The sequence below is a fragment of the Balaenoptera acutorostrata genome, chromosome 11, assembly GCF_949987535.1.
Source record: "Balaenoptera acutorostrata chromosome 11, mBalAcu1.1, whole genome shotgun sequence".
Taxonomy (NCBI): Eukaryota; Metazoa; Chordata; class Mammalia; order Artiodactyla; family Balaenopteridae; genus Balaenoptera; species Balaenoptera acutorostrata.
The window spans coordinates 74,963,958-74,979,388 of record NC_080074.1 but is presented as its reverse complement, the minus strand read 5'-3'; the positions used below and the strand labels follow the sequence as shown (position 1 = coordinate 74,979,388).

The window sequence follows — 15,431 nt, the reverse complement described above, 5'->3', positions numbered from 1 at the left end:
CCCCTATTATTGCTGTGAATTTCTCCCTTTATGTGTGTTAATATCTGCTTTATATATATTTAGGTGCTCCTATGTTGGGTGCATAAATATGTACAAATGTTATTTCTTCTTGTTGGACTGATTGTTTATCATTATGTTATGCTGTTCTCTGTCATTGTTAGAGTCTTTGTTTTAAGGCCTATTTTGCCCAATAGGCCTAGTATTTTGCCTAGTACTGTTACCTCAGCTTTTTTTTGGTTTCCATTTTCATGGAATATCTTTTTCCATCCTTTCCGTTTCAGTCTCTGTGTGTTTTTATCTGTAGTGAGTCTCTTATAGGCAGCATATATATGGGTCTTGTTTTTTTTATCCATTTAGCCATGCTTTGTCTTTTGATTGGAGCATTTAGTCAATTTACATTGAAAATAATTGTTGTTAGGTATGTACTTATTGCCATTTTATTCCTTGTTTTCTGATTGTTTTTGTAGCTCTTCTCTGTTTCTTTCTTCTTCTCTTGTTCTCTTCCCTTGTGGTTTGATGACTTACTTTAGTGCTTTGTTTAGACTTCTTTCCTATTTTTTTTTTGTGTATCTGTTATAGGTTTTTGGTTTATAGTTACCATGAGATGTGTATATATATATATATGTGTATATGAGATATATATATGTGTATATGAGATGTATATATGTGTATATGAGATGTATATATATATGTGTATATGAGATGCATATGAGAGAGAGAGAGAGCAGTCTATTTTGACAGTCAAGTTAGAACACATTTCAAAAGCGCTATATTTTTACTCTTCTCCTCCTCATTTTGTTTCCGTTGTCTTATTTTACAACTTTAACTTTGTGCATTTCTTAACTAATTATTGTAGTTAAAGTTTATTTAACTAATTTTGTCTTTTGACCTTCATGCTAGCTTTATAAGTGGTTGATCCGCTACCTTTAGTTTGTTTGCCTTTACTATTGAGGATTTTTTCTTGCATATATTTTTTTATTTCTAGTTATAGCCTTTTGTTTCAGCTTAGAGAAGTAAGTCCCTTTAACATTTCTTGTAAAGCTGGTTTAGTGGTGATGAACTCTTTTAGGCTTTGCTTGTCTGGGAAACCTTATCTCTCCTTCAACTCTGTATGACAACCTAGCTGTGTAGAGTATTCTTGGTTGGAGTTTTTTTCCTTTCTGTCTTTTGTCCTGCAAAGTTTCTGCTGACAAATCAGCTAATAGTCTTATGGTGGTTCCCTTGTACATAACTGGTTGTTTTTCTCTTGCTGCTTTTAGATTTTTCCTTTATCTTTAATTTTCAATCTTTTAATTATGTTTCTTGGTGTGGATCTCATTGGATTCATCTTCTTTAAAGCTCTCTTTGCTTCCTGGACCTGGATCTCTTTTTTCTTTCAGGTTAGGGAAGTTTTCAGCCAGAATTTCTTCAAATAAGTTTTCTGCCAATTTTATTTCCTATGGCAGATTTCCTATGGTGAAAGTGGAATTAGGAATTAGAATATGTGTGAATTATATTGCTTTCCAAAATGTTTGTATCAAATTAGTAGGACATAGGTATCCATTTTCACTAAAACAATGTTGTAATTTGTTGTAATTTTTAATGTCCTTTTTTGTTTGTATGTTAGTTTTGTTTTGATTTGGGGGGGGCACTTCGCCAAGCAAAAGTGAAAATATTAAGGTTTTATTTAGTTTGCATCTTGGGTTCACTTGCAAAGATAACTTGTGTTAGAAATATGAATTGCCAGATGGAATCAGTGAGACCCTTATTTTGCTGTAGAAGTAATATAGTGAAAAAGAAAGAAAGTGAGATTTGGAGTTGAAACAACTATATCTGCTAATAAAATACAATATTCTTGTTTTTTTTAAGAAGGTTATTTTTTCTCTTTTCAAAAAATTTTTTTTCTTCCCCTAAACTAAGGGATGTTTAAAATCCAGCTATTCAATGCTTTTTTAAATAATAAAATTAAAGGCATGTAAAAGGAAATCTGATTTGTCTGAATGAACTAAAAAATTTAATGTAACATGAGTAGTTGTTTCATGAACAAAAGTGCTCCTTTACATTCTTAAACATCTTTAATTTATAGAAAGCATTTCAAGTTCTTTCAAAATTCATTTTTATAGTTCTCCCTGGAAAGTTATTTGTCTTATGCACTTAGAACTTTCATTAGATTTACATCTCTCTTATTCTGTCATTCCAACTGGACTTTGAGCTTCTCATGGGTTACATCCTTCCCTTTATAAGAATACCTTACATAGGACCTACTATAATCCTGGGGACATACAAACATTTCAATAGAATTCAATCGGCCTGATCATCATCTTATTAAGGAATATGATTAGAATGTTATATCTCCATTTTGCTGAGGAGAATCAGTATTACTGGGGACAGAGGAATTTTATCACATGATTCATTTCATAGGGCTTGGGGTATGGAGTGATGGTAGAGTGACAATGTTTTCTGATCTGTGCTCAGCTGGATGCTTTTTTATAAAAGGCCACTCTCTCAGGTTCCTTTCCACAAACATCTTTTCTTTTGAGAGAGAGAGGAAGAGGCCATGTAACTGCCAGTTATACCTAAGCTATGTTTATTGTGTTGATATATGATCTCCAACATCTAGCAATTTGAGGGCTTCCCTGTTGACACCTTCAGGTTACCTGAGATTCCTGATTAAACCTCAAAAATAAAGGTAAAATATATTTTTGTTTTCTGAAGTTATAGCTGTCTTGGAGCTCAGGGACTTCCCTGCCTGTGACCACCTCTGAAAAAGCTTCAGTGTCTTCTGGTCACTTGCCCAGTAGTTCCTCCTGGTATGAAAAAGGTCTCTTAAAGTGTATAAGAAGGTATTGTGTCTACCTCAGCTGAAGCAATCCTAACTGTATATTATAGAGCCGAGGAAACTTATTTGTTTCTGGTCTGGCATGTAAGGAGCTTGGGAGTTATACACCACCCTAATAACAAGTAAAAAGCTGAACAAACTGAAAATCAACAACTCTTCCATATGAGAAGTGAGGTCACAGGGCAAATTGCTGCCCCCTAAACTGGAGACAGGAGGACACAGAGAATCACAACTTACTTAAGCAAAAAGTCAAGAGCAGAAACCTCTATGGGAAGCAGTGCCAAGGTGAGAAAACTAAATTGTAATTGATAGAAGCTCAGTGTGGAAAAGTGTGAGAGTTAAAAATTCCAGGATGTCACAGTCATACTGAGGCTTCCATACACTTTTTTGAGCTTTACTTCTAAGAGCTCTACGAGGTTCTGACAGTGGAGATTGGGGAAAATCTCTCAGGCTTCTGGCAGGAGGAAGAAAAAGGAAGCATTTTGAAATAGGCCAGAGCATTCTGTTCTTAACAAGGTCAAGAGAAACTGAGTTACTACAGCCTAACCTGCTGGAGCTTTATCAGAATCTAATTGACCTGGAGGAAGGGAAATACCCATCTCTAGTTCCCTATAGTCATCTTGTTCCACCTAAGGGAAAAAAAAAAAAAATCCTGAGAACTTGTGAAGTTCATAGCCCAGGGGCACAGGCTCACTAAAATACTGAGACCTAATCACAGAACTATAGAACACTTCTCCTCCACCCACACCCTATGTCTGTATCACTAAAGGCCTATTTATTGGAGTTCCTTTTATCCAGTATGTCAAGTCCAGCTTTCAACAAAAAATTACGAGGCATACTAAGAGGTAAAAAACACAGCTTGAAGAGACAGAACAGCATCAGAATCAGATTCAGATATGCCAACGATGCTGAAATTATCAAACTGAGAATTTGTTGTAACTACGATTAATTTGCTAAAGACTCTAATGGAAAAAGTAGACAATATGCAAGAGCAGAGGGGTAATGTAAGCAGAGAGATGAGAGTTCTAAGAAAGAATCTATTCTTTCAATAAAAGAAATGCTAAAGCTCAAAAACATTTTGACAGAAATGAAGACTGACTTTGATGGGTTCATTAATAGACTGGAAACGGCTCAGAAAAGAATCCCTGAACTTGAGAATATGTCAACAGAAACTTTCAAAACTAAAATCAAAGAGAAAAAAAGACTTAAAAAATTGAACAGAATATCCAAGAATTGTGGGACAATTCCAAAAGGTGTAACATACATGTAATGGAAATATCAGAAGGAGAAGAAAGAAATAGAAGAAATATTTGAAGCAATAATGACTGAGAATTTCCTCAAATTTATGTCAGATAACAGATCAATGATCTAGGAAGCTCAGATAAATGCCAAAAAACCTACACTTAGGCATGTCATATTCAAACTGCAGAAAATCAAAAATAGAGAAAAAAATCTTGAAGGAAGCCAGAGGAAAAAAACACCTTACTTATGGAGGAGAAATATTAGAATTACATCTGATTTCTCAGAAACCAGGTAAGTAGGAAGAGAGTGGAGTGAAATATTTAAAGTGTTGAGAGAAAAAAACAACAACAGAAACACATCAAACTTGAATTCTGGATCCTGTAAAATTATCCTTCAAAAGTGAAGAAGAAATAGATCTTCTCAGATGAAAATTGAGGGAATTTGTTGCCATAAGACCTGACTTGCAAGAAATGTTAAAAGAAGTTCTTCAGAGAGAAAGAAAATGATGTAGGTCAGAAACTTGGCAACAACAAAAAGAATGAGTGAAGGTAAATTAAAAGCTTTTATTTTTCTTATTCATAATTGATTGAACAAATAGTTTATTCAAAATAATAACAACACGGCATTCAATGTATAACTTATGTGCAAGTGAAATGAATGAGAGCAGAAATAAAAGGAACAGAAATGAGAAATTAGGAATATTTTGTTATTATATGGTACTTATTCTACCTGTGAAGGAGTATAGTGTTATTTGAAATGGACTTATATTAGTTGCACACACATATTGCAAACTCTAGGGCAACCACTTTAAAAAAGTGAGGAAAAAAGTATAATTGATACACTAAGAACAAAGAGGAATGGGATCATATAATATGTTCAATTAAAACCCCAAAGGGCAGAAAAAGTAGAAAAAATAGGAACACAGAACAAAGGCAACAAATAGAAAAGAGTAACAAATATGATAGATATTACATCACTTTAAATGTCAATGGTCTAAATACACCAATTAAAAAGTGGATTGTCACAGTGGATCAAAAAACAAGACCCAACAATATGTTGCCTTCAAGAAACCCACTTTAAATATAAAGACACATATAGATTAAAAGTAAAGGGATGGAGAAAGAAATACCAAGCTAACACTAATTAAAAGAAGCTGGAGTAGCTATATTCATTTCAGACAGAGAACAGTTTAGAGCAAGGAAACTTATTAGGATTCTGAAGGTTAATTCATAAATGTAAATTTGGGCATGTTTTCAGAAATTACTGATCATTTTTGACTTTAACTAAATCCTAATCCTTTCACATTTGACTCTAAATTATACTGTCAGTATTATCCAGTAGTTATGTTTTAGTTCCTAAATCCATAACCAGAGACCATGCAGGAAGAAAATAGTACAAAAATTTTCAGATAGAGGCAGGTATCAATTTTTCCATGATAAAGCTCATTGTAAAAACAACAACAACAACAATAAAGGGAAGTGGTTAAAAGTGACAGAAACTGACCTGGGTCTAAGTTCAGACTCTACAAGTTATGCTACTGAATATGTTACATTACTTCCTGTGACTCAATTATTTCCTCATTCATAAAGTTGTGGTAATAACAGTCTTTTCTGTATAGGGTTTTTGTGAGGATAGAATAAAATGATGTATGCAAAGTATCTGTCATATGAGTTGTTGTCTATAAAGAAAACATAGAAATAGATTAATTTATTATAAAACACGCAAATTCCACCCCAAGCTTGCTATCCTAATATTTAATAATTTTGTTATTATCAATAGATTTCCCCTTCTTTTAACAGGAATCATAACAAACAAAATTTATCATCCAAATGTGTTTATGTGAATACACATGCATTCATATACCACACAGAATTTGCTGTTTGATTAAAACAGCTTTCCTATACAGAGGTTCATTTTCAAACCATGCTTGTTGATATTGTCCGGGTGCCACGGTGTCATTTTCATCATTTTTTTAGCCCAGAAAAATCTTCCACTGTTTCTTTGTGGACCACAGGAGCACCTGTGATGCATGCATCCATTTATTCTTCAAATATTTATTGAGCACATATTATATGCTAGGTGTTGTATGAGGTGCTGGAGAGTCAGTGGTAAATAATACAAGTTCCCTGCTCTCATGCTGTGTATATTCTATTGGGAGAAACAGACAAGAAATAAGAAAAATAATTTTCAAATAGTGATAAACACTCGGAAGAAAATAAAACAAGGTTACCTGATAATGTCATGGGGAGGAAGGGAGTAATTAAGTTGTATAATCAAGGTAGGCCTCAGAGAGGATTTTGAGCTGATATTTGAATAACAAAAAAGAATTACATGCACAAATAGGGTGATGAGCATACCAGGCAAAGGTAAAACCATGTGCAACACCCCTGAAGTGTCAGTGACTTAGCTTTATGAATTCCTAAGTAACTTGAAGATAAATCCACTCAATTAGTTCAATATTCAGTAGATGAGCTTACCATTTGAAAGAACATGCTGACTCCTTTTTAAAGTGATGATTTCAAAATTCTAATGCAATGGTTCTCACACAATCATGTGCTTAAGAATCACCTGGAGAGTTTGTTAAATTACAGTTTCCTGATCTAAAAGAGTTGAACTTATAAAAACAGAGAGTAGAATAGTGGTTACCAGAGGCCCGGGGTTAGAGGAATTGGGGAGATGATTAAGGTTACAAACTTGGAATTAGTGGACAAATAAGGTCTGGTGAGCTTTATAGACAATATTGTATTATAAACTTCAAAGCTGCTAAGAGACTAGATCTTAATTGTTCTCACCACAAAAAAGAAATGTTATGTGATATGATAGAAGTATTAGCTAACTCTATGGTGGTACTTCTATTGCAATATATAAATGTATCAAATCAATACATTGTATACCTTAAACTTACACAGTGTTACATATGTCAATTATATTTAAAAAAACGTTTCCTGGGCTGCAATTCCAGAGATTCTGATTCAGTAGGTTGGGTAAAGTCCACAGATTTGCATTTGTAATAAACTCACAGGTGATGCTAGCGCTACTAGTCTGGGGACAACATTTTGAGAACCACTGCTCTATCAGATCCGTCTTGTGAGTTTAATATCTATTTGATAAAAGTAAAGCATGCCAATATTTTCTTTCATGTAAAAAATTTACTTACCATGCATGGTGATCATCTGAAATTAAGTTTTGTAAGTAAGTGTAGTGGAAAAGTGCATGAAATACTGGAGGTAAAAAATACCTTCAATGTTTCATGTTGAATTCATAGCATCTATAATAATATGAGCTTAATTTCAATATAGCCTGTTGGTAAAAGGGTTAATGTCAGTTGTCATTCAGAGAGGATTTCAAAATTATTTTTTAAATGCTGAAAAGAATTTAAATGATAATTAACTGAGGGGTTTTTTAAAATTATTTTTTCATGGCTGGGAGATCACATAAATAGAAATTATATATTACATCCTGTTAATCTGGAGAAAATGAGAAGGTTGTGTTCTTATCAGCTGTGCCATTCAGGAGGATGCTAATGGAAAAGAGGTGGAGAAAGGAAGAGGGATATCAGGTTAGTCAGCGAGATCCGCTCAAACAATTCTGGTCAGCAGAGAGCTTGGCTGTTGCGTTCACACAGCCTGCATGATGTGTCAAAGAAGCCCATGTGCTCCTGTCCCTATGCACATCATGACCTTAGCATCAGGGATAGCATATGGGCGATGATACTAAGAACAGCCAACATCCAGTACTTACTATGTGCCATTCCTCTAAGTGCTTTACATGGCTAACCAATGTGACCCCTCCCTGCCACAACACATATATGGGGTAGATAGTAACATCTCCATTTTATAGATAAGAAGGTGAGGCAAAGAGTAACTCAGTGATTTAGGGTACCAGGCAGTAAGTGGAAACGCTGGGATCCAAACCTAGATAATTTGTATCAGTCTGACCTCTTAAACAATGTATTATACAGATCTTCCTCATTCTGATGGGGTTACATCCTGACAAACCAATCCTAAAGTGAAAATACACTTAATACTAACCTACTGAAATCATTGCTTAGCCCAGCCTACCTCAAATGTGCTCAGAATACTTACATTAGCCTGCAGTTGGGCAAATCATGTAACACAAAGCCTGTATTACAATAAAATGTTGAGTATCTCATGTAATTTATTGAATACTGTTTTGAAAGTGAAAACAGAATGGTTGTGTGGGTATGGGATGGTTATAAGCGTATCAGTTGTTCACCCTGGTGACAGCGTGCCTGACTGGGAGCTGTGGCTGCTGTCCTGCCCAGCATCACAAGAGAGACTATCGTACCACATGTGGCTAGCCCAGGAAAAGATCAAAATTAAAAACTCAAAGTACAGCTTCTACTAAATATGAATCACTTTCACATTATCTTATAGTTGAAAAATTAAGTTGTACCACTTTAAGTTGGAAACCATTTGTATACTGCTTCATATTTGGAAAAGAATCCCCAAATTAAAGGTTTTCAAGATTTGTGTCTATAGTCTAGGTTAAAATGAGGTATCTGATTCTTTTTCTTCACACCCTTTAAGTTATAATACAGCAATAACATGATGTCTATTTTTTAATCTTTCTGCCTGGATCTGACAAGAAGACATTCCAAATGAGGATCAAGAGAGAAAGAGTGTGGCGTAGTCACTGCAGAGAAAAATTTTGTACACACTTCCTAGTGTGTGATCTTGGGCAAATCACCAAAATGTTCTGAACTTAAGTTTTAGTATCCACAAAAGTATGACAACATTTACCCCACAAGATTAGACAATTAAATGAAGACTTTTCTGACCACCGATACAGATATGAACTGCATAGGTGTTCAGATGAGTGGACACTTTATGCATAACTTATGGGATTTTCAAGGGTCATTTTGACTGTAGGATTTTTGCCTTACCTGCTGACATCAGAATCCTTGCTTAAGATGCAACTCCATTGTAAGCCTTTGAGTGACAGTGGATCTAGTGTCTTCAGAGGATCTCCTCAGACTAGTTCTATAGTTGGGCTCAGGACGGCACACCCTAACTATGGAGATAAGTCTGATGGCTGCCCAGATCAAACAATAAAATAATGCTTACTAATAAAATCTACAGTTGGGGCAGAATGGCAATGGAGAGCAGCAGAATTCCAAAAGAACTGCCAACTGGTCATCCAGCAGGTATTTTGTTTTCATTTACAAAGCAACAACTGTAAACAATTTTTGTCAATCTGACACAATGGTTCATGTCAACATCTGGTTCTGACAACAATAAGAAATAATATTTCGAGGATTTCTGAGTACTTCATTTCAAAGTTTTATATTTAGAATAACTCCTTGCAATAATTTTTAGGTATTATAAAATATTTTCAAAGGTAGTTAAGTTTAACCATGGTCAAAAAGAGGTAAAATATCATTAAAATGAGTAGCATTGCATAAATATATAGAGGTAGGTAATCTTTGTAAGTGCTTTTACTTTGTAACCTAGATCCTAAAATCCAAGGAAAAGAATTGGATAAAATACAAAACTGCAAGGGAGATAAATGAGTAGTGAATTGTCTTAACTTTTATTTGACTATTTTCATTTACAGTTCTGGCACTGACACTTTTTTTAAAAAAAGATTTAAATTTTATGTAAAGATTGAACTTCAATAAAATAACTTAAAAAACATTTACATATACATCACTAAATCTCCATAAAATATACAATACTTTTGATACAACTATAGGCTAAAATGACTTTGAAGGAAATGATACGTATTCATAATTTTTAAGAGCTATCCCATGTGTCACATGTAGGAATAAATATTTATATTGGATTTGCTAAGACATGTGGAGTATTAAACACTATATAACATGCACTCTCAGAAATTAAAATATACTTTTGAAAACATATTTTAAAAGCATAAAACTGTGTTTTCATTTAATCTAGATGTACATTAGAGCTTTTAAATAGAAATTTGAACATTTATTACAAATAAAAGATACTATAACATCAAGTGAGATATAGTCCAAAAGCCGCTAGGAACCAGTTTGGACATGTAGAATATAAATTTCAACTTTGGCTAGAGATAAGTATCATTTTTTTTAAACCTCAAATGAGAAGGAATAATGTTAAATTTGCTAAAATTTTAAAACTTGACAAAATATTGGTGGTTTTTAATTTTTAGTACTTGTAAGCTATATTTCTTTTTCCCATTTATATAGATATGATAAAATCAAATGCATGGACTTAACTGTCTAAAATCAAAACCTGAATATTACTGCTAAATGAAGGTACATATTTAACATTCCATAGACCAAATCACTCAAGTGCAACAGACTGTGTTTTATACATACAAAGTAAAGATTTATAAGAATTATATTGTTTTACACTCACAAGAAAATTATGAGACAAAATTCTTTCATGTACTTCTGAACATCATTAACACTTACAAAATAACTCTCTGATGATTATTGGCACATGAAAATCTCCTTCTCTAAGAGATGATGTTTAAGAGAGTTGGTAGCAGTAAGCTGTTTGGCATTTTAAAATGATAGCTATTTCTAGAAAATAGCAGCAATATTGCTCACCCAGAAGAACTGAAAATTGATACATTGCTACAACCTGAATCACTTCATCAAATTAGCTTAACATTACTGTACATGAGGCTAAGAAAATGAATAGAAAGTGACAGAAAACAGGATGTTAAAACTAATGCAGAGAACAGTTCTGAGTCTTTTAATAGGCAGAAGCTACACATGAGCTGTAAATTTTACCCACAATTCAATACATTTTGGTATAAAGCACATATTATGAATTCTCTGCTTCTGGCATGGTATGTCATTCTTTTATTCGTAGTTAGTGAAAATGTCTGAATTTGGCAACTTAAAACATGATACAACAACTGTATAAATGTCAGTTGTTAGGTACTTAGTATAATTTGAGATATTATAACTAAGAGAATAGTGAAAAAATCTGATTATAACAAAAATCTTATTTTATTGTTCTTAATTACTGTGCTGATGAAATAAAGTCAAAACAATTTTCCCACTCCCCTTACTGTATTACAGTATTTGTAAAATATATTAGTGTCATTAAACTAATGAGACTAGTGAGACTTTCTTAGATAACATGTGAAGAGTATTTTCTAGAATATCCTCCCCCCAAGATCTATGGATTATTGTAGTACATTTCAGTTTTACTTTCTGATATAAAAGGAAAAGGATAAGTTGTCAACTTATATTTTTCCTGTTAATTCTTCCTCTATATAACTGATTTTGAAATTATAGTAAACAATTTCTAAATTCTCTGCTTTAAAAGATTTCCCATTTTAGAGTGAATAACTTAAGAAATAATATTTAGACTCTTTTATATTAAAATGGTTCAGTGGGAAAATAAAAATATGGAAAGCACTTGATAGCATTACACTCATAGCATTTTCCATCTGGGAACTAACTACTGCATATGACTGGGAACAAAATTTCAAATGGAAATATTACCTTTTAAATCTAGTTTTAATTTAGATCTTTTACATATACATTAAAAAATCATGTTTTGGGCCATTATTGACTAAGGTGCAACAATCAAAATTATAAGAAATTTTATATTTAAGAAAAATATTAATACCAAATCTTTAAAATCTATCTGATATCACATTCAGCCCTATGTGTTCAGATGCAGATGAAATGTTACATTCTCTTAAATCTAGTGCAGATCTCACCAGCCATCCAGCTAAGCCTCAGTAAGGGTTATGACTGTCTCCCCTATATTTTCCTAAATCAAAATATACCTCTATTAAATTTGCAGCATGTTTAGAAGGAAACATATAATTTCAGCTAAAAGCATGATTCTTAATGTGTTTTAATATGGTAGGTCAAATCATACCATATATAAATTGTTCTACAAAATATATATTTGATGATATTTCAAATGGAATGTATTCAAGTTGATAGTGGTAGCCAAAGATGCTTGATAACTTAAAAGGTGCATAATACTAAAAAACCTGCAAAATTCAAACATTTAATTTTTAATATACTATAAATGTTCACTGAATCTAAAAATAATACCCTAATTGTATAAGGTTCCTTTTCAAGTAGTTGTTATTAAAAAATTATAAATAATTCTTATACTGTGCCTCTCTGTCTTATACTTCAAAGATATGGAATATTATCTTTATCACTATATAAATAACAAGTAGTCCTTTATAGAAGGAATTGAGGAGAATAGAGGAAGAGAACTGTGGCTATTTTTCCCTGTTATTATGTGCATTTATGGATATAAAGTTGAAAACACCACTTGCTTATGTCAAGGAGAACAGGCTATGTTCTGCTTTAGGAAATAATGAGCCCAGGTGCTCCTTTAATAAAGTTACTGTGCATTCAGCTCAGCTGAGTATAAGCATATAGTTAAGGCTATGTATACAATAAAGAGAAGAATTGAGGCAATTATTTGGACAAATCAGGAAAACAAACTTCTAAAGAGATCACTTTATGGGTCTAAATATTTTTTCTCCACATTATATTCTGATATATATTACCACACAATAGTTCATTTTCCGCTTCACTTTACCTGTGTGAAATATTATACAGATAAGAAATTTCTTATGGGAAAAGAAATATTGATAGAATAATAACTTTCTCTATCAAAGCACATCTGTTTTCTGGGGAAAATCAAAATCAATATCCCCTTAGAAATCAATTGCCAAAGTGCCTAATTCAAGGAAAGAAGCTCTCTAATTTTTTTTAATTACATGAAATTATCAAAGGGAGATAACTCTTTTTTGGCTGAAGGATTTTTAGGTTTAGAGAATGAACCTCCTTGGCTACATTCTCAGCTGTGATCATTGTGATAAGAACAAGCAAGAGAGACCAAACCATCTCGGAGACTGGCAGAAACATACTGAATTTAGAGACAGCTACTTTTTCACTCCAAAGAGTACCTTATTAGATATTTAGGGCTATTTTAAAATGCATCAAATGTACGCACTCTTAACTGACCACAGAAGAGTCATTCATATTTCCACTGGAACTAGCAAGTAATTTTGTGAGTGATTTTGTACATACTATATAGTTCTTAACATATGAGTGAAAATTGGAGTTCATTGATGAATGAGCATAAAAACCAATGAACACTTTGAAAAGATATTGTAGAAATGTAGTAAGTCAACATTTCTTAAAGACGTATTATATGAGAACCATTAATCTGTTCCAGTAGAAAATCCCAATTTTTAGACAAGGAGGAAAAAAATCCAAGCCAAGCATGAGACAAAGGAAACACCCACAGACAAATCTATGTATCTTTTTACATAGAATGCCAGGTAAAATGAGAAAGGGTGTGCAAAATAAAAACCAGTTTATGCTCTTAGAATTAAAAGAAAAAAAAGATGAGTATCGTAAGTAACAAAATGTGACAATTCCCTTAGGAGGAGTTAATAAAAAGTTAAGAAAAATAGAAGTCCCACTACTTAATTAAACAAACATCAGTAACAGCAGGGTTATTTCTGCCACCGATTTTCTTCCTTCCTTTCTTGTTTCAGAAATTATTTGATTAAAAGAAGGGGAAAAATAGTCTGCTAGAAGTTATTTATATCACACAAATGAAGGCACAAATAGTAGGACTCCAGAGTGGATGAGTGAAGGCATGGTGAATATCAGGTGATTTTGGCATGAACAAAAACTGACCCTGAAACACAGTTGAAGATCTAGTGCTATTTTGTGTTTACAGTTGCACACTTAAGTGACTAACTCAGGGTTAAAAATCTTTAAGGTCCATAAAAATCTTTTCTTTCTTACTTTCTAGCAATAAAATATACTTATCAAAACTTGCTAGCTAATCTGTGCAAATGTATACTTCTCACTGATGCAAAAAATATGTAGGAAAATAAACCCTAAAAGACCTGCTTTTCATAATGTTCAAATGATCCTATACAGAGTCAGCTTCTGAAGAACTTTCCAGATTTGAATTGGAGAGAGAAACCAAAATGTGGGATCCAAAGGATAAAAGGACAGCTGTGCCCCTGTAGGACGCACTTTTGAATTTGTTGATGAAAGCTTAAATGGAGTTTACTTTCTAATAGCTGATCACAGGTAAGCTCCGTGTCCTTAGGAGAATTTAGGGCCAACAGGCCATGCTTTGACAGAAAATACCCTTGGACCATACTTCAGAATCCTTTGCTGTAAGTATATCACATATATATGATTTGGCTAGATTAGCACTGACTCAATTGCCACTAATAATTATATATAGTCTTAGGAAAAAAGGATTATCAAGGAAGTCACTGGGTACAATATTCATTTTAAACTATCTCAGGAAGGAATTATACACATCTGCTCAATAACTATTAGTTTAAAATCTCTGTAGATTTTTTTTTACATCTCTGCTTGTGAAAAAAAATGTCATTGTGATTGTATCTTCCTTGGAATCAAATATTCTAGAATATGAAGTCATTCAAAACTAGACTGTGGAAAGAACCAGATTAAAAGCAGGGCAGTGAGGTCACCAATTGCTGTTCTTCTCTCCCAAGTTTGTTTAAATGACTAAATATATCAGCAGCTGACAATTATTCCACATCAGAAGCGTCATTGTCAGAAAGATGATAGTTACTTCCTTTCACCCGAATATATTCAATATATCTCCCTTCATCAGAATCTGAAGTACCACATGTACATAGCCTGTTATCAAAGAGTGATTCAATTTCCTCTAATTTTTTCCCTTTGGTCTCAGGAAGACAGCCGTAGATGAAAAGGAGACCCACAGCAGCAAATCCAGCATAGAGGAAGAAGGCTCCTGCAATGGGAAATAATATATATGTATAGGTTTACATTGGAAAGGGTACTTGATCTTAACTTTTCTTTCTGGTCAATCATGCATGACTGTGGTCTGAGATGGAACCAAAAAATTGCTTCCAACCTCGTTTATTCTAATTGTTCTAATGCTGTGAATATAATGCAATTTGTCTTTCTAAACTCAAGTCATGTAATCAAACTCAAGAAGAATGACAGACCAGGCTCAGATGTAACTTCTGCTTTGAAGTCTTTCCTCACTTCCCTGGTTAGAGTTAATTGTGTTTTCATGAAACTCTGCTGAGGTAAAGTGGTATATAACAACCAAGAAGTATTATAATTATGTGAATATATTTGTCTGTCTTGTCTACTAGACTGGAGGCACTTTGAGGGAGAAATTAACTTCTCATTTGTCTTGTATTTCCAGAACCACATTCAATGATGATATTGCTGAATTCATGGGTCAATGCCCAAAGTCTGGGAGTCAACTTTGAGTTTTCTCTTACTCTCCCACCCAATACCCACTCTGTTAGAAAATCCTGTTGGATCTACCTTCAATCACAATCCAAAGATGACCACCTCTCACCATTCCTGGATATCTCTGGTCTTAAAAGACAAATG

General features: G+C 33.4%; 1 protein-coding gene across 2 annotated transcripts in view; it reads right to left on the bottom strand.

Moving 5' to 3' along the window:
* Positions 1 to 1,414: 1,414 nt before the first annotated feature.
* The window catches only part of SLC2A13 (solute carrier family 2 member 13), a 454,917-nt gene continuing 440,900 nt past the window's right edge, over positions 1,415 to 15,431 (bottom strand). The window contains exon 10 of one of the 2 annotated variants that reach the window (XM_057557296.1): positions 1,415 to 1,450. In XM_057557296.1, coding sequence (XP_057413279.1) covers positions 1,437 to 1,450 — 14 coding nt within the window. In that variant the 3' untranslated portion in view covers positions 1,415 to 1,436. Of the gene's footprint in view, positions 1,451 to 9,611; positions 14,815 to 15,431 lie in introns of those variants that run through there. The other variant, XM_057557295.1, reaches the window with a different exon arrangement.